General features: G+C 36.7%; 1 protein-coding gene across 1 annotated transcript; it reads left to right on the forward strand.

Annotated features, from left to right (window-relative positions):
- The first annotated feature begins 19,316 nt into the window (after positions 1-19,316).
- Positions 19,317-21,741, forward strand: LOC145125279 (F-box/LRR-repeat protein 25-like). The gene is made up of 3 exons (XM_079060761.1): positions 19,317-20,300; positions 20,497-20,612; positions 21,468-21,741. The coding sequence occupies exons 1-2, from the start codon at positions 19,344-19,346 to the stop codon at positions 20,554-20,556; spliced, it is 1,017 nt and encodes a 338-aa protein (XP_078916887.1). The 5' UTR covers positions 19,317-19,343; the 3' UTR covers positions 20,557-20,612; positions 21,468-21,741.
- The last annotated feature ends 652 nt before the right edge of the window (positions 21,742-22,393 follow it).

A 22,393-nucleotide genomic window follows, 5' to 3' on the forward strand; every position in this document is an offset into this window, starting at 1 on the left:
AACATGTTTGTTACACAGAGCAAATAAGCATCTTTGATTTTCGCCTCTAAGAAACATGACAGTGTGAGATTGTGGATCAATTTTCCTTTCACCATCAGCTTAGTGTCACCAGCTTTCCCAACAGGCTTGATTGAGGGTCTCTTGCGTATAGCAGTGGCAATCTCCTGATCCATCTTCGCCACTTCATGAATGTAAGACACTAGCATACGCTTGATGTGATCAATGATGGGCTCATATTCTTTTTGATTGGAGAGAAGGATGTTGTTCATAAGAATCCAATAGTGTGGATTTAGATTTGGCAGATCAGCAAGGGAAATTATATGGAACAAACCATCTGATCCTCGGGTCACATTGAACTTGACGTTAATGAACTTCCCTGCTGCAGTAGGTTTCAGCACCTTAATAGTTGTGATCTTCTTGTTACTCCAGGTGAGGTACTCAGGTTGAGAAAATTCATGATAATATTCAAGCAAGTCTTGATCAACCTTTGGGTCAGGAGAAGGAACCGCCACTACAGACTCGAAGTAGTGAAATATGAAGGCTGTACGAGTGATTGGCATGTCAAATTGAGAATCTTTAGAATTCTCGACATTAAATGAAAGAACAGGCTCCAGCCAATGTGAACTTGGAGTTTCGATAACCTCCTTTCGTAGCCTTTCCAACGTCCACAGAGGAAACATGGATTTCCTTTGGTTAAGCAAATTCGCTTCTCTCTTCTCATTCTCCTTATTAAGGGCAACAGTGACCCTTTCCTTAATCCCCTGAGCAGTAGGCTTGACTTGGACAGAACTTGGTTTAGGAACCGTTTCTTCAATAACAACATCATCCTCATCATCATCAGCAACCACTTTTCCCTTATCCTGCATGCCCAAACCCGAAGCTTCTTTCCCCTTCGGTTCAATAACCACCTTATCCTCTTTCCAAATCACCAATCGATTAGAATTCCTGTTGAGTCATCGCTTGAACCTTCATTCGAATCTTTATGACCATAAGTACCAAAGGCTTTATACCGAAGCGTCCCTTCGTTTGGAAATAACTGCATTACATCGTTAGGAACCGAAGCTATATATTTATGAATAGCTTATGAATAAACAAACAAGACTTTTGGAAAATGCAAGATTTTCGTGCAAGATAGTGTCAAAGATAAAGAAATAAATCAAACTATTTGTGGGAGTTTGTGATGTCATTTAAGACATAAAGCAGTGGATCCCGGGCACGAATCTCTTCCTTCAAAGTCAAGAGAGACTTCAAAGTGCTTGTTTGGATTCCCGTTGAATTACGATCAAGTACTTGTTGAGAAGTATTGAAAGGCATCTTTTATATATAAGGCTATTAAGGGTGGCTTTCGCTTCAGTTCTGGTTTCCGATACTTGACATAAGACCGAAATAGAACGAAGTACTTGTGAGACCAATGTGGCCGGTTAAAGAAGTAGGTTTGGAACATATTCAGTGACTTGTTGATAAATGTTAATTAGAAATCTAAAAAAAAACCTGGATCCTTTGGGAAGAATAGTCTTGGTGAAAGACATTTTCATAAGGATCTCTAAAAAATAAAAGGAGATTTCAGGTTTCTTTCACAAAAGTGTTTTCGTTAATTCAAAGGGTGAAATCTAGAACATTTAATTGTTCACCGTCAATACTTTAAAGGTTTTGAATTTTGGGTTTCACTTGGCACGTAGTGGCACGAAACCAAGATCATTAACACAGAAGTTGTGTAACCGTAAACCTCAGTGGTAATGCTGAGAGTCTCAATGGTTACATTTATGAGATGAAGTATGATGGAGAATAGATAGGAGGTTGTTAAAGAACCGAATGTACCTCTGCTATAAAAATAGACCAAGCAGAAAAACTCTTAACTCAATTTGAGAAGAGTAAGGTAGCTCATGATTAGAGTGAATTTGACAGCCTGATTGGGAAGACATGATTTGTATATATCAAGTCATTAAGGCTTCACTCAAAATCTTTTGAGGCTTGGGTCAACATGCATCAGCATGCTTCTAGGGACACTTAGCTAGTACATAGATAAAGAATTATACCTGCCCCAGCTCCATCATTGAGAATAATCCTTATACACAAATTATATTAAGCAAATTACAATAAAAAAAATATTTTTGAGTTTTGAAGTTTCTGAAAAGAAATAAAACAGAAAAGAAAAATGTTTTGGATTTTATAAGATTTTCTGAAAAAGAATTAAAACAGAAAGAAAAATATTTTTGAATTTTATAAGATTAAAATAGAAAAGAAAAATATTTTTGGATTTTATGAAAACAAAAGAAAAACATAAAATAAATTGCGAGAAAAGAGTATACATACTGTACAACAGAAACCATCATTTGGAGATGAGAGGCGAACCGAGCCCGGTGAGACCGAACCCGAAATAGGCCGAGCGTTCGGTTCATTTCGGTTCCCGGAAGAACCGAACCTAAAATGAACTGAGCGTTTGCTCTATTTTGCTTCCAACTTTTATTGAGACGAAAGTGATTTCGGTACAGATTCAGCTTCCATCATTCCTAAGCCTTGTAGGATTTTATTAAAACTTGCTTCAGGCAAGGCCTTAGTGAAGATGTCAGCCAATTGATCAGTGGTTCTTACGAAATGAATTTCAACGTTACCATCTTCCACATGATCTTTGATAAAGTGATACCTCAGTGCTATGTGTTTCGTCTTTGAGTGTTGCACTGGGTTATGACAAATCCTAATTGCACTCTTTGAGTCACAATATAGTGGGATTTTCTTCATGTTCAGGCCGTAGTCTCGAAGTTGACTTTGTATCCAAATGACCTGAGATGTGCATGATGCGGCGGCTATATATTCTGCTTCGGCAGTGGAGAGAGATACACACATTTGTTTCTTGGATTGCCAGCTAACAAGTTTGCCGTCCAGAAATTGGCATCCTCCAGTGGTACTCTTTCGGTCCAGTCCACATCCCCCAAGATCAGCATCTGAGAATGCTTGGACAAAGAACCCTGATTTGGCTGGGTACCACAAACCGAGAGAAGAGGTTCGCTTTAGGTACCGAAAGATGTTCTTCACAACTAGCAGGTGAGGTTCACGTGGATTAGCTTGAAACCTGGCATAATAACAAACAGAGCACATTATGTCTGGTCGACTTGCTGTTAGATACATTAGAGACCCTATCATCTGACGATAAAGGGTCATGTCAGCAGCCGGTTTGTCCAGAGAAGGTGTTAGCTTTGTGCTAAAAGCCATAGGAACCTTTACTTTCGAATCTCCCATCATACCAAATTTGGCGAGCAAGGTCTTCGTGTAAGCCTCTTGATTAATGAAAATGCCTTCGGGTCCCTGTCTTATATTCAAGCCAAGGAAAAAGTTAATAGGACCCATTGAGCTCATTTTAAATTTAGTCTCCATCAACTTCCTAAATTCAGCTGTTAAGCTAGGATATGTGGAACCGAAGATGATATCATCAACGTAAATCTGAACGATCATAAGGTGGTCACCCTCTTTCTTACGAAAGAAGGTTGGGTCAACCGAACCTTGTTTAAACTTAGAAATTTTGAGAAATCTAGTTAGAGTTTCATACCATGCCCTCGGTGCTTGCTTGAGACCATAGACTACCTTGTCCAGAATGTAGCAGTGATCTGGATACTTCTTGTTCACGAAACCCAGTGGCTGCTCCACATATACCGTCTCTTCCAGTTCTCCATTTAGGAAGGCACACTTCACATCCATTTGGAATACTTTAAAGTTCTTGTGTGCAGCATAGGCGAGAAAAATACGAACTGATTCTAGCCTTGCTACTGGAGGGAAGGTCTCTTCGTAATCTATGCCTTCTTCTTGACAGTAACCTTTCACAACTAATCTTGCCTTGTTGCGTATCACATTCCCTTCCTTATCCATCTTGTTCCGGAAAACCCACTATAATCCAACCACGGAAGCATCCTTTGGTGTTGGAATCAGTCTCCACACTTTGTTTCTTTCGAACTCATTGAGTTCGTCCTGCATTGCATGTACCCAATTAGAATGATCGAGTGCAGTCTTGATCGTCTTTGGTTCGACTTTGGAGACGAACGAATTAAACATGCAAAATTCCACTTTAGAGAAAAGTGCAGTTTGTTTCGCTTTCAGTTGTGATCGTGTGAGAACCTTTTCTGTCGAATCACCAATAATTTGTGTTTGTGGATGATCATTGGTCCATTTGGTGAGAGGAGGGTAATTAGGATCATATGAGGGATCTAGTTCAGCATTCACTTCTTCTTCAAATTCTGACTAAATATCATCATCATTTGAATTTGCATTCTCCCCCTCGAATGATGATACTTCCTCAGTTTCAGGCTCAGAATTCTCCTCCTGGACTCGACTTTTGGTTGGAATGAATAGTGATGAGCTCTCCCCCTGGAATGGTGAATCTTGGTTATGTGGAAAAGACGAACCCTCCCCTGAGTATGAGAACTATCTTTTGGAGGTTCGCTTGATTCCGGCTGTTCGGTTGTTACCGGTTGTTCTTCTGCCATTTTCTTCGCAGCATCATCGATTATCTTCTTCAAGTTATCTACATTGTTGTCTGCAGCTTCAGATTCAGAGAGAATAGCCTTTTCTGGTTCATCAAATAGCAGCATGTACTGCTCGAAGAGATTCGAAATGGGTATCGTAACTTGACCAGAGATTGGAAATATTTCCTCCACAGAGCCTTCAGTTGTCTTCAGTTTCTTGACGTAGTTATCATAGAAGGTAACATAATAGGTCTCCTCTATTTTATTTGAACGCTTGTTGAGAACCCTATATGCTTTGGAGGTTAAGGAATAACCCAGAAAGATTCCTTCGTCTGCTTTGACATCGAACTTGTTTCGGTGCTCCTTTGAATTGAAGATGAAGCATCTTGAACCGAACACATGGAAAAACTTTACATTAGGCTTTCGGTTGTTCAAGATCTCATAGGGAGTGATGGAGAAACGTTTGGTGAGATAAGATATGTCTGTGTAAAACGCGTAGCATCAATGGCATCAGCCCAGAAATACAGAGGTAGAGAAGCGAAGCTCATCATGGTTCGGGCTGCTTCACATAAAGATCGGTTTCGCCTTTCGACAATACCATTCTGTTGTGGAGTATACGGAGCCAAGAAGTTGTGAGTTGTTCCCTTCTCTGCAAGAAAATCTTCAAAGTCTTTCTTCTTGAACTCCAACCCGTTGTCGCTTCTTATGTTGCGAACGACCTTTCGCAGTTGAACTTCTATCTGCTTGATAAAAAGTTTAAGTTTGGGAGTGGCCTCTGATTTCTGCTTCAAAAAGAACACCCAAGTAAATCGAGAGAAGTCATCCACTATGACAAGTAAATACTTGTTACCGCCAATGCTTTCGATTGAAGATGGACCACATAAATCAATGTAAAGTAATTCAAGTGGTTCAATAATTTTTGTGTTGACTCGAGAAGGATGACTCTGTCGACTTTGCTTTCCCATTTCACATGCAGCACACAAGTGTTCTTTATCGAACTTCAGAATAGGAAGACCTCGAACATGATCCCCAAGCACCAGTTTGTTGATGTCTTTAAAATTAAGATGGGAGAGCCTTCGGTGCCAAAGCCAGCTTTCGTTTGAATTAGCCTTCGTTAGTAAGCAGATTGCTGGTTTCCCTCGTATTGGATTGAGATTCAGAGGATACATCTCTCCCTTTCGCTTCGATTTTAGCAGAATATTGTTCATCTTCTTTTCTATAATCTCTGAGCCATCGTCATCGAATGAAACTTTTAACCCGGTACCAACCACCAGTTGAGAAACACTGATAAGGTTGTGCTGTAAACCTTCAACGTACGCCACTTTTCGTATCGAGAATTCTCCACTGGTGATCATACCATAACCTCTAATCGTGCCAAAAGAATTATTACCATACTTGACACTTCCACCATTTGTAAGGGACCGAAACTCCCTCAGCTCTTCCCTTCTTCCTATCATGTGACGCGAGCAGCCACTGTCTATGTACCATTCATCGTCAAACTGCTCGTCACGTATAACCTGCAAAAATTAAGCAGATTTAGGAACCCAAAGTTTCTTGGGTCCTAGTGAGTCTTTTACAGAACAGGGAATTGTAAGAGAAACATCAACTAAAAAGGTTCTTTTTGTTAAGGTTGTTTCATATTTTCTTTTTATGGTGAAAACTTTGATGTTATTTGAGTTGAGTACTTTAGGTGGAGTTTTTGAATTTGAGAATTTGACTCTGAAAAACAGGTTTAAACGACGTCTTCTTTGAGTTTTCTGGAGAGAGCTTTCCTTTTCCCTTTCGATCATTCTCTGAGTGATAGTGAGAACGAGAGAGATGAGATTTGGGATCAGAGTTAAACTTTCGGTCATTTCTATTACATGGTTGAGAGCCGAAACTACTTTCCCTTCGGTTCCTGTGACATCCCCTAATTTCTCGGCCAGAAAAGACCGATTTAATTTATGCTTTTTAAAATAAAATCAGAGAAATATTTTTTTTAAAGATGTTGCGGAATTGGTCCCCAAAACAAAACATGATAAAATTTTATCAAAACCTTTCTTTAAGAAATGTATAGTTTCATTTCATATCAAAACCTCGGGATGTCATGTTCCGATAGAGATCAAAAGCATAAACAATACATTATAAGCCTTTCAACAATTATTTACAACTACTGACCTATAATCCAAAAATCTCTCATCATCCTCCGACTATGCTCGTGGTCCACTACCTGTAACATAAAAAGCTGAGTGGGTCAGGCTTGGAAGCCTGGTGAGCATATAGGGTTTTCAACCCACAATAAATAAATTTATTATGCTTAAACATCAACAATCAACCAAATTACCCCAACCCCATTATCTTATTTATTTCTTAAGGGTTTACCCTAAGAATCAACTATCACTCCTTCCTAAGGATTCATCCTAAGGAATAGGCACGAAGTAACATCGTCACCAGGGTTTATACAACATGCACTAAGTCCATAGCTGCCAAGGTTTATTCAACATGTGCTAAGTCCATAGCTCTCATTTATCGATAATATTATTCACAGGAACCCCCTGCAATACATGTCAATGGGTTTTTAGAGTACATCAGATGAACATATAGTTCACACACCTACAAGTTGCGAGCTTGCTAGTGTTCCACAGACCTTCTAGAATAGTCTATGGTTGTCATCCATACTCTGCTGAATGACGGGGGCCAACGGTTGGGTAAGTGATTCTCTCAAATTTCACCACTCACCCTCAACTCATGATCAATATCACTGATCATCTCATTTATCTAACTCACCTTTCATCACACCCACTATTTCATCTACCCATGTTTTACCCAACATTTTTTTGTAGATAAAAATATATATACAGTTTAAATTATTTTAAAACCTGTATAAATCATTCCTTCAACACCCATCTCAAATAAACAAACAATATATATTCACACAGCACGTATTTTATGTAAAATACTTCATATCTATGTATAAGGTGAAAGTAACTACACACTCACCTGATTTAATGAAAATCGGGCAGCAATTCGTTTCCTAAAACGATCGTTTCTAATAAAACCGAGAGTTTTATTGAGAAAATCGGACGTGCCACGATTCGGATGACTCAGCGAGGTCGGACACGGGGCAGCTCCTGCGAAGGCCACGTGCGAAGCTCGAACAGATGGAAGCTTCTAAGTGGACCGAACTTCGGTCCAATGGGGAAGGAGGATGACGACTTCGGTCCAATCAGCGGGTGCCACGCGAGGCTGCGGTCCAATCAGAAGACGCCATGTGGAGGCTGCATGCGAAGGATAACGTGGCTGGCACTATTCATGCGAAATTTCTCGAAAATTGTGCCCAATCTTGTAAAATCCATAACTTTCTCATACAGGCTCCGTTTTTGACGTTCTTTATATGCGCGCGTAGGTAAAATTACGCTCTACAACTTTCGTTTAGACTTCGTCGGTTAAGTTTGAATTTAATTTTTATATTATTATTTTTAACAGACCGGGACAGGAAATCCGTTAAAAATTCATAACTTCTTCATCCGACGTCCGTTTTCGTCTGTCTTTTTACCGTTGTACTGCTATTTACGAGACCTTTGATTATCGTTTAGGTTGTGTCGGCTAAAAATCACTCGATCTAAAATTCGAGTTTTTAGCTGTCTACTGCTAATCTGAAACTTCGAAAAATCATAACTTCTTCATACGAAGTCAGATTTGGGCGTTCTTTTTATACCTACTCTCGGTTTAACAAACACTACGACTTTCGTTTAGATCACTAAGGCTAAAAAGTAGTTTATCAAAAACTCACTTTTTACGACATTCGGCACCGTGCCAGTTTTGTCGCGAAACTTCGACAGGTCATAACTTCTTCGTTATAACTCGGATTTCGGCATTCTTTATATATCCGTAATCCTTGTCACGACCACTACAACTTTCTTAATAAATATCGGCTTTATCTAATATTTATTTTTGACGCTCATTTTTAGTCTTAATTAATTAAACCCTAATAATTAAGCATAAAACACATAAAACACATAATATTCACATAATTCCTTTTCATTTCTTCAAAATGAGTCACAAAGGTTAACCTAGACTATCATGTCAATATTAATGCCTAGCCTAGAAACACGGGCGTTACAGTTCCTCTCACTGGTTGGTCTAGAACCGAAACCACCCTTTTGGTTTCTCTCATCTTGATGACCGAAACTCCTTGTTTGGTTGCTGTGCCTTTGTGAACCGAAACTCTGTTTTCGGTTATTTTGATTCTCAGAACCGAAACTCTTCTTTCGGTTGTGTTGATTCTGAGGACCGAAACTCTTCTTTCGGTTGTTGTCATCATGTTGAGCCCGAGAAGTGGAGTTTGCTTTTCCTTCCTCCTTTGACTTAGAAGGCTTTTCATAGCGAACGTAATTAGGGTTTTGAGATCGCCATAACTTTTTCCTTTCAGTGATATTTTTCTTGTACCTCAAATTTCGTTGATGTTTTCGGTCTAACACCTGTTTTGGATTTTTGTGGATGTTGGCCTTTTTCTCTTGTTTTTGAGCATGAGGCACGCTCTTTAGCGAAGAGGTTTCGCTAGACACCATGACCGGTTCTCCTGAAGGAATTTTGGTACCACTTGTGTTGGGCACATGAAAGCGTGTAGGATCATTAAGTGGTTCTGGCACATACCTTCCTTTTACTCTCCATGATGTTTTCTGAGATAGACCTTCTGTTTCATCGGCGTTATCAATCGGTGCCGACCAGGAAAACTCATCACAGCCATCAGCATTATCTTCTGCTACTAATGTTGTCAGTTCGGTTGTCTGTTGCTGAGTAACTCCATGAACTTTGTAACTTGATTTGGAGTCGTTTGGACCTTTTAATACACAACAACTTTTTCTTTGAGGACTCTGGTCTTATCTTTGGATAAACGAGCGAACTCAACGGAATTTTCAGAAATAAAATTTTTGTTGGTTTCGGGTTCGCTCTTGACAAATTCAGAACAGTCAACCTCATCTTCCACATATATTACACTCATATCATCATCCTCATTGAATTCAGAAGTGTTTTCAATATCAATTTTATTTTCAGAACTCAACTTGGCATTCAAAGAGTCAAGTGTCTGTACAGTTTCAGTTTTGATTTTTAATTTGTCATTTTCATCGAACAAATTTTTGAGCATGTCCTTATGGTCTTTTGACTTTATGAAGGACTCTATTTTGTCAATGCCAATTTTGTAAGTGGGACAAATATCATCAGAAGAAACAACGTTTTCACAGTTATATGCATCGGCATCGATTTCATCCTCCTTTAACTCAAGGAAGGGTAAAATCATACGATGTATCTTCTTCCCTATTTCACAGTCAAGATGCAATTGAGTAATGTTGGTATATAATCGTTTAGCAATTAAACAAAAAACATTTCGTTGTTTTAAAAGCTTTAAATTATCTCTTTGCAAAGAAATTGTTTCATCCCTAGACCTATGTGACATCCCCTAATTTCTCGGCCAGAAAAGACCGATTTAATTTATGCTTTTTAAAATAAAATCAGAGAAATCTTTTTTTAAAGATGTTGCGGAATTGGTCCCCAAAACAAAACATGATAAAAGTTTATCAAAACCTTTCTTTAAGAAATGTATAGTTTCATTTCATATCAAAACCTCGGGATGTCATGTTCCGATACAGATCAAAAGCATAAACAAGACATTATAAGCCTTTCAACAGTTATTTACAACTACTGGCCTATAATCCAAAAATCTCTCATCATCCTCCGACTATGCTCGGGGTCCACTACCTGTAACATAAAAAGCTGAGTGGGTCAGGCTTGGGAGCCTGGTGAGCATATAGGGTTTTCAACCCACAATAGTAATAAACTTATTAAGTTCACCAATTAACAATAACCCTGATTATCCATTCTCGTTGTCCTCACTTTACGTCCCTAAACACCTATCACAAGGGACCTAGCCTAAGGAATATCATCGGTATGGACACTACTGCTAAGGGGACTCCTCAGCCATACATGTCCTAAAGGCAACCATGAGGGGGATGGAGTACGCCAATGAACATATAGTTCATCAACACCTACAAGTTGCGAACTTGCTAGTGTGCCACTGGACTGTCTAGAAAGGTCCGTGGTCGTCATCTAAACTCCGCTAGACGACAACAACAACAACAACAACAACAACAACATTGAGGCCTCTCATCATTTTAACACCCATCGACTATTTCGTCTACCCATGTTCTACCCAACATATTTGTAGATAAAATATATATACAGTTTAAAACTTGTATAAAACATCTATTCAACAGTCACCTCAAATAAACACTTAATATAATCACACATAGCACGTATTTTAAGGTAAATACTTCATATCTATGTGTAAAGTGAAAGTAACTACACACTCACATGATTTGATGATAATCGGGCAGCAATTCGTTTCCTAAAACGTTCGTTTCTAATAAAACCGGGAGTTTTATTGAGAAATCGGGCTCTGCAAAGGTCGGGCTTCAAAACCGAAAAGATAAATTTTCTCGGGCTTCTCGGGCACTTCGTGGCGTATTCCGGGGGTTATAATTGATATCGGGGCTTTGGGGGATGTTAAAATGAAAGAAATATGAAAAAAGTGGTGAAAATGGACAATTTCTTAAAAATATCCGAGAAGGCTCGCAGCCTTCTATTTATAGGAAGAGGCTGCTGATCGGACGGCTGGAGAGAAGCCACGCGGCAGTAGATCCGAAGGGGGCAGATGACTCGCACATGGGCTGCGCATGCGAGGGCCTCGGTGGCAGCTTCTTAGTGGACCGAGGTCTAGTCCGAGGAGGAGGCTTCGTGGCGCCTGGTGCGAAGGTCGGACACGCCATAAGGGACATGCGTCAGATTTTTAGTGGACCACTTCGGATGGCTCTCCGGTTCGGATGACTCAGCGGATTTCGGACATGTGGCATGATTTAAGCGAGGGTGAGGTGGCCGAAGTCCACCTATGCGAAATTCTTTGTATGCACGCGTAGGTAAAATCATACTGTACGACTTTCGTTTAGACTTCATCGGCTGATTTTGACTTTATTTTTAATATTATTATTTTTAACAGACCGGGACAGGAAATCCGTTAAAAATTCATAACTTTTTCATCCGACGTTCGTTTTCGTCTGTCTTTTTACCGTTGTGCTACTATTGACGAGACCTTCGATTCTCGTTTAGGTTGTGTCGGCTAAAAATCACTCGATCTAAAATTCAAGTTTTTAGCTGTCTACTGCTAAGCTGAAATTTCGAAAAATCATAACTTCCTCATACGAAGTCAGGTTTGGGCGTTCTTTTTATACCTACTCTCGGTTTAACGAACACTACGAATTTCGTTTAGATCACTAAGGCTAAAAAGTAGTTTATCAAAAACTCACTTTTTACGACATTCGGCACCGTGCCGGTTTTGTCGTGAAACTTCGACAGGTCATAACTTCTTCGTTATAACTCGGATTTTGGTATTCTTTATATATCTGTAATCCTTGTCACGACCACTACAACTTTCTTAATAGATATCGGCTTTATCTAATATTTATTTTTGACGCTCATTTTTATTCTTAATTAATTAACTCCTAGTAATTAAGCATAAAACACATAAAACACATAATATTCACATAATTCATTTTCATTTCTTCAAAATGAGTTACAAAGGTTAACCTAGACTATCACATCAATATTAATTCCTAGGTTAGAAACATGAGCGTTACAACCTAATCAACTCCTTCGCCTTCTGCTCAATCTACATACGCCTCTCCTCACTCTTCGATGACACCCTGCTGATTTGATCAGTTAGGTTAGAGTTTGTGACGCGAGTTTGAGTTAAACCACCACTTATACTAGAAAATTTAGATTTTAATCCATTTAGTTCTTTTTCATAGTTTGTGATGGGAATTTGTAAGGAAACAAGAATAGATTGTACCTTCTTGATCAACTCATTGCATTCGTTGATCTGCTCATTGACGGGTTTCACTGCAAAACACCTGTCTTCTCGCTCCTTTGCTTCATCCAGTTCCCTAGCAGTGGTACAGCCTCTCATTTGTGACACTCCAGAAGTCACCATTAGTCACTTTCCTGCAACGTCCTCTTCTTTCGCCAACAAAGCCCTGCCATGAGTAGGCTTCCTCACTTCTTCATCTTCTGAATCAGTGGACCAAACTTCAACACCTCCGAACTCATCGTCAACCATATTTCCCTGTACAATAAGAGCATTCATAGTGTTATTAGATCCAGCTTTCTTCTTCTTGATTTCTTCCAATCGTCGTGTGAGGTTCGCTTCCTCGTCCTCATCTTCATTCTTCTCTGACATTTTTCTCAGTATACAATCTTTGGCGAAGTGATTTTTGCCTCCGCAGTAGTGACAGTTAATGCCCGAGTCACCTCCAAGTTTTACTTTCTTCTTTGGTTCTTCGGTCTGAGAAACACTCTTCGTTTCCTCCTTTGCTTTCTCGGCACTGTAGCTACCTTGCCAGTTTCGGTTCTTATTTGTTGGGAACCTTCTTTTGATGAACTTCTTGGGATTTGACACCATCAAAGCATAATCTTCACTTGTTAGATCATATTCAGAAAGATCCAAATTTTCTTCTTCTTCAGCATCATTCTTTCCTTTGTAGATTAGGGCCAAGGAACCCAAGCCAGAAACCACATACGTTTCTTTAGTCACGACACTCTCATGTGACTTTAATATTCCCACCAGTTTTGCTAAAGAATAAGTCTTGAATTGTTCATGTGCCTTCACAGTAGACACCACAGCCATCCATTCGGGCCTAAGGCCATTCATGAATGTCACCTTCTGTTCAATAACTTTCCTTTCAATCCCATGCTCTATCATCTTACTTAGGAGATGATTGAAGCGATCGAAGGCTTGAATAAGCTTCTCTTTGGGCTTCTGCTTGAAGTCACCAAATTCTGAGAGCAACAATGTTTGGATTGAATGCTCAAGATCTTCATCCGTAGAATACAATTCCTTCAATCTGTCCCATATTTCTTTTGCCGTTGTGCATGAGCTTACCAATCGAAACGTGTCCGATTGTAAATCAAACCTGATCATTCTCAAAGCTTTGATGTTGCACTGAAACTTTTCCTTCTCATCTTGGGGAATGTCTTTCACATCATTGACGGGTTGATTGTACTCCTTTTGAGTTTTAACAATTCTTAAAGTGCTTGAGTGAGCAAATGGACCTACAGTAATCGCCTCCCAGATCAAGTATCCATTGTCTTCTGAGCCAATCACGTAGTCTTCAAAGTGATGCGTCCAGACCTCATAATCCTGAGTGTACAATATAGGAATCCTTGTCGTCGATCCTATGTTGTTGGAGATATTGATTGGGTTTGACTGAGAATCATCCATAGACATGACAATGTTTGTTAAAAAAAACCTGCTTAAGATCAGACTTGTAAATAACGTTAGGGTAAGATCGAGTATTTAAAGAACTTCGTCAATAGCAGATGACGGCTCTAACAATATCAATCAAAGCGGAAAACCCTAAGATCTTCTTCAATAGAAGATATGTGTATGAATTACACAGTCTCCTACTCTGATACCAATTGATGAGTCGAAAAACTCTTAGATCGATTAGATCTTCAACAGGCCAAACAATAAAATCAATTGAACACAATGAACACGATATAGAATCAAGTAATGCTTAATGATTCAAATGTAGTCACGCCTCAGCAGAGCTCGATGAAGAACTTCCACTGTAGTGGCGAGCTAGGGTTTGTAGTACAATGATAAGAATAATAAAAGCGCTCCCAATAAAGGACGCATGCATGCACCTTAAATACTAAACCCTAATAAAATAAACACGGTTGGACAGGCCCAAACCGTATAACAAAACTGGGCTAAGGACCGAGCCCAAGGACGCAACCCTATTAGACCCAACACTAACCCAACACCGAGAACACCATATTGTGAAAACCTCCCACACTGCAGCAAGTGCAACTATCATCACAATGGAGGCTGCTGGGAGTTGCATTGTAATAGGTGCAACAAGAAGGGGCACACTGCTCGCGTCTGTAGGATTCCGGCCCAACACACCACTTCAACCACCAATGTCGGAGAAAGACTAGTATGCCATGCATGCGGAGCAACGGGAAATTTCAAGAGAGATTGTCCCACATAGAGGAATGATGGAGGAACAGGAGGAGTTTAACAATAAGACATGTCGAAACAAGAGGAACCCTCTTGGGAATTTTGGTATGTCTCCCAACAATAAAATTTACAACTTAAATTTTTACTAAGACCGGTACCAATTAGAAAGTAAATAAATTGCTCCCTCATCTGAGTAAAACACATCATTCAAATAAAAACTAAGGATCTTTACAGGTGAGCTATGATGGCTTAGTGTATACCTTAGAGTCATACATAGTTAAGATTCTACAGGCTTAGAGTGAGTGATTCCGCCTTATTTCCTGTCTCTTGTTTGATTGTGGATTTAGGGCAGAGTTACTCAGTCGACGGTCTTCTCAATCTTCATTGTATATGACTTGTATACACCAAGCGATTATAGAGGGACCTTGCAGGGATTGTATTATGAGATGTTCGCAGTAGAAATAAAAAGGATAAAACTGAAAGCACTAGAAAGTACACATAGAATGCATTATCGCTATAATAAACACTTCTTCCTAATCGACTTATCACCCGTTACAATAAGAAGTTCCGAAGTCGTCATTAAAAATGAATTGGCTTGGTCCTCATCATACCTATTCCACGTGCTACCAAAGAGACCCTTCATCCTAAACGACCGACTAACGAAACCCTCGTTACTCATAACGACTAACCCGACACAGACCTTTGAATCGTCTCTCGTTTCAAAACCCCGAAGTACTCATGCGAGGAGTACTTTATCTTCCGAAACCTTCTCGAAGTATTCCTAGCAGAACTTTAGGGAATACCACTCGTGCAACATGTCAAGTTAAAGAATAGAGTCTAAGAACAAATACGGTTAACCTATCACTACTAAGTGTATATGCGAGGGTGGTATATAATTAAGATTCTACAGACTTAGGATGTGTGTTTCCGCCCTATCTCTTGTTCTTTGTCTGGTTGTGGACTTGGGGCAGAGGCACCTATCCGACCGTCTTGTTAATATTAATTATATACGACTTGTATACACGAGGCGGTGATAGATGAACCAGGTATGAGTCTTATCATGAACTTCAGGACGTAGCTGCCCAGGGCTGCGAGTCGACATTCTACCATACGGGTGAACATGGACAAGTAAACCGAACTCCTACACTCCCTACCAATTGAAACAGCAGACGCAATAGTAAAGATCCGCTAGAACGCCAAGCGAGGATCAGAATTCACTGGAGATCGAGAAGATCAAATGGAACAGAAGTACCCACTTATTTCCTAGTTCCTAGTAACCACTCAGAATTCGAATTTCGGGACGAAATTCCCTCTAACGGGGGGATGATGTCACAACTCGAAAATTTAAACCTAGAAAAGTCTAAACCCTAAACTAGCACAAGTGAATCCACATTGCACTCCTTGTTGCATTGTAGCCTCTATAGCCATTAAGGGCTTGTTTATAAACTAGCAACTAACTGTAGATTGAAACCTAAGTTAATTTAGGTTAGTGTAAATCAACATTTGGCAAAAGTTTAAGCCTGATACTTAGCTTATATTATATAGATATAATGTATATAAGTTGTTTTCGGTTTAGGGAATCAAATCCTAAAACCCAAACCGAATTCCCTTCTAGGATTAAAGCCTTGACCGAATTCCTTTTGTCCATTTGACTAGAAACTGAATTCTTCATCCCATGTGACTCAAAAACGAATTCCTTATTCTCCTTTGACTTAGGACCGAATTCCCCATTAAGGCCCACTATGTATGACCGAAAACACATCTTTGGAAGCCTATTAAGACCGAATTCTAACTCTTATATTTATAGTTTCAGCCGAACACTCCATTCATTTCCCACTTTTCTCACCGAATACACACCCATTTTTGCTGTCATTTTTCATCCAAAAACCCTCTACCGAAATCCCCTCAATCGCGCCTCAAGTTCATCCCAAAATTCATGTAACCGTCTTGCCCTCTTCCCATCCTGTTTTAGTTCCCAATTTTTCCTCCACTGTCGACGGGATGAAAGGGTGGGAGTGTTTCTTTGATGTCAATGGTGATGTCGACGAGCTCTAAGATGGTAAAGAACATATGGCTTCATATTTTTGCAGATGGGGTCATAAACTGAGTATGGATGAGAGAGAGAGAGAGAGAGAGAGAGAGAGAGAGAGAGAGAGAGAGAGAGAGAGAAAGAGAGAGAGAGAGAAAGAGAGAGAGAGAGATGGGCCCTTTAATATTAAATTAAATAATTATATATATATATATATATATATATATATATATATATATATATATATATATATATATATATATATATTAAAATAAGGCAAAACTTCATAAATGGTCCCTGTGGTTGTGAAATGACAAAAATGTCCTTCACTTAACGGCTAAATGCTAATGAAGTTAGCGAAAAGGACCATTTGTTAAAAGTTTTGAAACCACAGGGACCATCTGTGAGGTTTTTATAAATTAGGGACTAAACTTCAGATTTCCAGAAACCACAGGGACCATTTTTGAAGTTTTTTCTTTCTTTTTTATTGGATTATTATATATTAATAAATATTATTTTTAACATATAATATTTATCTATTAGTAGGTGTTACTTTATTGGATTATTAATTTCAATTAATTATTTTTAAATTTTTTTTATTATGTTAATTCTTTTTATTGGATTATTATATATTAATAAATATTATTTTTAATATATTATATTTATATACTAATAAATATTACTTTTTTGATTATTAGTTTTTTTAATTATTTTTTTTTCAAATTTCTTCTTTATTGCATTAATCTTTTTTATTTGATTATTATATATTAACAAATATTATTTTTAACATATAATATTTATCTATTAGTAAGTGTTACTTTATTGGATTATTAATTTCATTTAATTAATTTTTTTTAATTGTTTTCATTACGTTAAATCTTTTTATTGGATTAATAATTTAAATTTATTATTTTTATTTATAATAAATAATAATTTTTTAATTGTTTTTATTTTCTTTTATTTTCTTTCTTTTTTGTTTTAAATAAAAATACCAAAAAACTCACTCACCCCACCTTTCCTAATTTATTTTAAATATTTGGAAGATAGCATATTTTGGACAACACCACCACCATCATTTAGTCACAACAGACCCTATTACTATATATATATATATATATATATATATATATATATATATATATATATATATATTTAATTTCAGTAATTATTAATGAAGTGAGATCATCGTGTGTATTTTAGTTTTTGTATATTCACATGTATCTAAATTTGTTATATATTTCAATAAAATTATGATTTTGACATATATAATTTCCCTAAAAATATTTCTACACGAATTACCAAATCCGAGTATTCGCTACTCGGCGGTCGGCCGACTGAGTACCGAATAACGAGTTCTACAACCTTGCCACCACATGTAATGACTATGGTGGTTTGAAAACCCCCGATCTAACATTGTCGTCATCGATGGCATTATCTGTAATGAATGGTCGGCTCGAGGTTGTATGCTTTCTAGGGTTTATTGCACATTGTGTGGATAGTCGACTGGTGTAGTTTTCATCGAGAATGGCCGACTGTAGTCGATGATCGATGATTTCCAACGATATGATACGACGACTCAATGTGGTAAAAAGCAACGAATGGAGGAGCTGACTAGAAGTGTTTGTTATTTTTATTTAAAACAATAAAGAAAGAAATTAAAAGAAAATAAAAACAATTAAAAAAAGTATTATTTATTATAAATAAAAATAATAAATTTAAATTAACAATCCAATAAAAAGAATTAACACAATAAAAAAACAAAAAGAATTAATTAAATGAAATTAATAATCCAATAAAGAAACACTTAATAATAGATAAATATTATATGTTAAAAATAATATTTATTAATATGTAATAGTCCAATAAACAAGAATTAATGCAATAAAGAAGAAATTAAAAAAATTAATTAAAAAAATTAATAATAAATAAGAGTAATATTTATTAATATATAAATACAATATATTAAAAATAAAATTTATTAATATATAATAATCCAATAAAAAATAATCCAATAAAAAAAAGTAAAAAAAAAATAATTAAAAGAATTAATATACAATAATTCAATAAAATGAAAAAGAAAAATTATATAATTGGTCATTGTAATTTGGTAAAAAGATAAAACTGCAGAAATGGTCCCATGGGTAAATCCATCATTTGTCAAAAGTTAATAGTCATGCTGTTAAACTTAATGAGGTAGGGTCCAAAACCACAACAAAACCACCAAATAGAGACTTTTTTTGCTTATAAACTTTTTTTTGGACCTTACTCAAAGAAATTGACAAACCATAGGGACCATTTTTGCAATTTTGTCTAATTTTTTTAAAAGGTTGTTAAAAGTTATAATAAAAAGTTAGAAAATAAGTTTGGACCAAATTGTAAGTCAAAATTTTATTAAGTAAATTTATAAAAAAGAACTAACATTGTATAATTTTATAAAAATATTTTAACCAAATTTATAACAAAATTTAATATTTATTTTAAAATTATACAAAATAAAAGTTGAGGATGATTTCATAATTGGTTATTTTGGTGATATAAAGTTGATCACTCATAGTTTCATAATTGGTTTGTTGTAGTGTAATAGAATGCATTTGTTATTTATTTATAGACAGACATAACAGACATAATACCTTATTTCAAAAAAAAATGTTAACCTTTGTTTTTGTTTTAGTAGAAACTAAAATGTAAATTCTCAAAAGTTTAGGGTCCAAATGGAGAACCACATTTTAACATTTGTATAAATTTACGCCTGAGTTGAGTCATCGGGGAAAGGTGACGAGAGCTCAGTTGCTCTCTTGCCGCTTAGGAAATGGTAGGCGGACGAGAAAAACCTAAAATTCCCTCAAAACGGAGAAAGCTTCACAAAGTCGGAGATGAATCGAAAGATGATCGAATCAGCTTGTTGCCAAATTGCGTGCTTGTTGAAATCCTGTCTCGTTTACCCTCCACAAAAGAGGCCATTAGAACAGGTACACTTTCCAAACGATGGAAACATCTTTGGACTTCGGTTGACACCCTAATTTTCAAATATGGTGAAAATGATCTCAGTGCATCCGATTTCATTTCCTTCGTTGAGAAAACCCTAACTCAATGCCGCCAATCGAAGCTCAAGAAATTCGAAGTGGAAACCCGTTATGATATTCAATTTGCATCGCAAGTCAACAGGTGGATTCGCTATGCTATAAGTTGTAATGTTCAAGAGCTTAAATTAGAATTATGTAAAATGATATATGAATCTGGGTTTCTGTTAGGTCAATTGTTTTTCACAGGTTCATGTTTTACTGATCTGAGATTAGAAGGCTGCATGTTTAATCCAACTGGGGCTATTAGTTGGAAAAATCTTCGGAGTTTGAGTATTTCGTATGGGAAGTTAGATGACGATTTGATTGAAAACATTTTATCTGGTAGTCCTGTATTGGAAACCTTGGTATTGGAATATTGCGAAGGGTATACGCGACTCAACATTACTTCAAAGAGTGTTAAGAACTTGGTGTTCTCTGGATATTTTGATCCTTTTATTGCACCTAATGCTTGTGGCATCCAAATCAATGCTCCTCATATTTTGTCACTAACAATCAAATGTTGTTTGTTTTTGTGGAAGCCTTTGTTGCTAAACGTGTCTTCTTTAGTCAAAGCTAGTCTATATTATACACTTTTTGATCATTATGACACAACCCTTGAGGAAGCGGAAGAAGAAATGCTTAAAGGATTGATGCTGAACCTTTGTCATGTCAAGGAGCTTAATTTTGGGGATGTCTGTTCTAAGGTAAAATGTGTATTACCTTGACATTTTAGATCTGTTGAAATCATATTGATCATTAGCTGTAGTACTGTAGTACTCTATTTATTATCATTTGATAAACTTTTTTCTATTATCTTGTTGTTGTCTTCTGAATCACACTCGATGCTCCTAATATTTTATCATTTTATTGTCTAATCACTTGTCCTTTTCTTGTTGCTAGACTCTTGCTCGTTTGAAAGATAAGGGGTTCATTATTCCATCAAATTTGAATTGTCGTTGATTGGTCTGGAAGCGAATATAAGGAGGTGTCTTGCTTGCATGATCATGGTCCTCAAGGTAAGGAGGCTAAACTATGAATGATGCTTTGAATTCATATTTAGGAATTTTAGTTGTTACTTAAATACATTTATTGTAGATTAGTTGCTTCGGCTTTGTTTGTAATCTTTATTTTTCCATGAGTTATGGCGCTTTCTTGAGCAAAATGGACAAATGTTTCATGGTATGAGAGAGAATGGTGAACGTTTTGAATTGTGTGATTTTACTGAAATTAGATCATACATGTTTAAAATAGCAATTTGAATGTTTGTCATATAGTTTTCCGGACAAGCGGTTATGAAAAGGTATCTTCTTTATTAAGTTTGTTTGTTGGTGTGTATCTTTATTTGTATTGTGTGTATATCTATATGTATAGAAGGTAAAAGCAACAATCATTTTATTTGATGAATTGCCATCTCAAGCTTTTATGGTTGTCCGCTTCATTTATTATAGAGAATACTGATTCTTTTGTGGTGTTTTGTTAAAAATAATTATAATTGCGATTTCTGATTGTATAGGGTTAAAATAATGGAGAAGCAGGTAAGTAGTTACGAAATAGGAAGCTGACTATTGAAATTATTATAAGTTTACCTAACTGTCCCTAGCTTTCGTTAACTGATAATTATGTGCTTTAACTGATAGTAATAATTATCAAAATGCAATCCAAACATCCCATACATGTTCATATCAGAAGAAACTTCAACCCCATCTCAGCATTCTTATTTGCTAAACGTGTTTCCTCAGTATGCTGCTTAGAAATCATTTATGGAGCATGGATGTCATTGCAAGTTATAATTTTGTTTGCCCCATTCATAATTGAGGCATACATGCTTCTAACTTTTGTTGTCTTTTTCACTTGTATTGTTGTGTTTGTAGGTTTTCTCTCGTTTGGAAGGAAAAGGTTTTGATTTTCCATCAAATATGAAATTTCAAGGTGTTGATTGCTTATGATTGGTCTGACTGTGATTCTGTTGAAAGCGAAGATTTGCGATGCTTTGAATTCATGTTTAGGCATTCTAGGTATCCTGATATATTTTCATTTCTGTATTCGTGTTTGTTTTTTGTAAGGTCTACCTGTTCTTTAGGTCATCTCATGTGTGTTGTGGATCATTTCTTATTTAAAAAAAGTTGAACTATTGACTGTTTTTAATGTTCCATCTCTATTAATTAGTAACTAAGAAGTGTCCCTTTTTAATATATATATATATATATATATATATATATATATATATATATATATATATATATATATATATATTACTTTTTACTCCAATGCATTTTATTGGCTTTCTGAAAAGCTAAAAAGTTATAAAAAAAGTGTTTGGCAATCTTAAAATCATTTTCTGAAGTGGTTTTTCAATACACTTTAAAACAGAGATTTTTCCAAAAGCATCTTCAACTTACCTTTTTCAAAACTCGTGACTTTTTAACCACAATAACTTCAAAAATAAATAAATAAATAAATAAGGAGATTTTAAGCAAAACACTTTTAAACTTATACATGTACTTTTATGAAAACAATCCCACGGCTATTAGTTCATTAATATCCATGTACTCCAAATGCCGCTTCATGGGTGATGCCATTTTGATCTTCCAAAAACCCATAAAAAAGGATGTAGTTTCTTGGAACATAATGACATGGCACACGCGTACCATGGCTCTGGTCTAGAAGCACTGAAATCGTTCTCTTCAATGACCGAATCCGGTCAACCAATCCATTTGACTTTTTATGTCTCTTAATGGTTTGTGCTCATTCATGCATGGTCAATGAAGGGTGGTAATACTTTAAGAAAATGGAAAAT

The sequence above is a fragment of the Lactuca virosa genome, chromosome 7, assembly GCF_052849685.1.
Source record: "Lactuca virosa cultivar CGN04683 chromosome 7, Lactuca_virosa_CGN04683_v6, whole genome shotgun sequence".
NCBI lineage: Eukaryota > Viridiplantae > Streptophyta > Magnoliopsida > Asterales > Asteraceae > Lactuca > Lactuca virosa.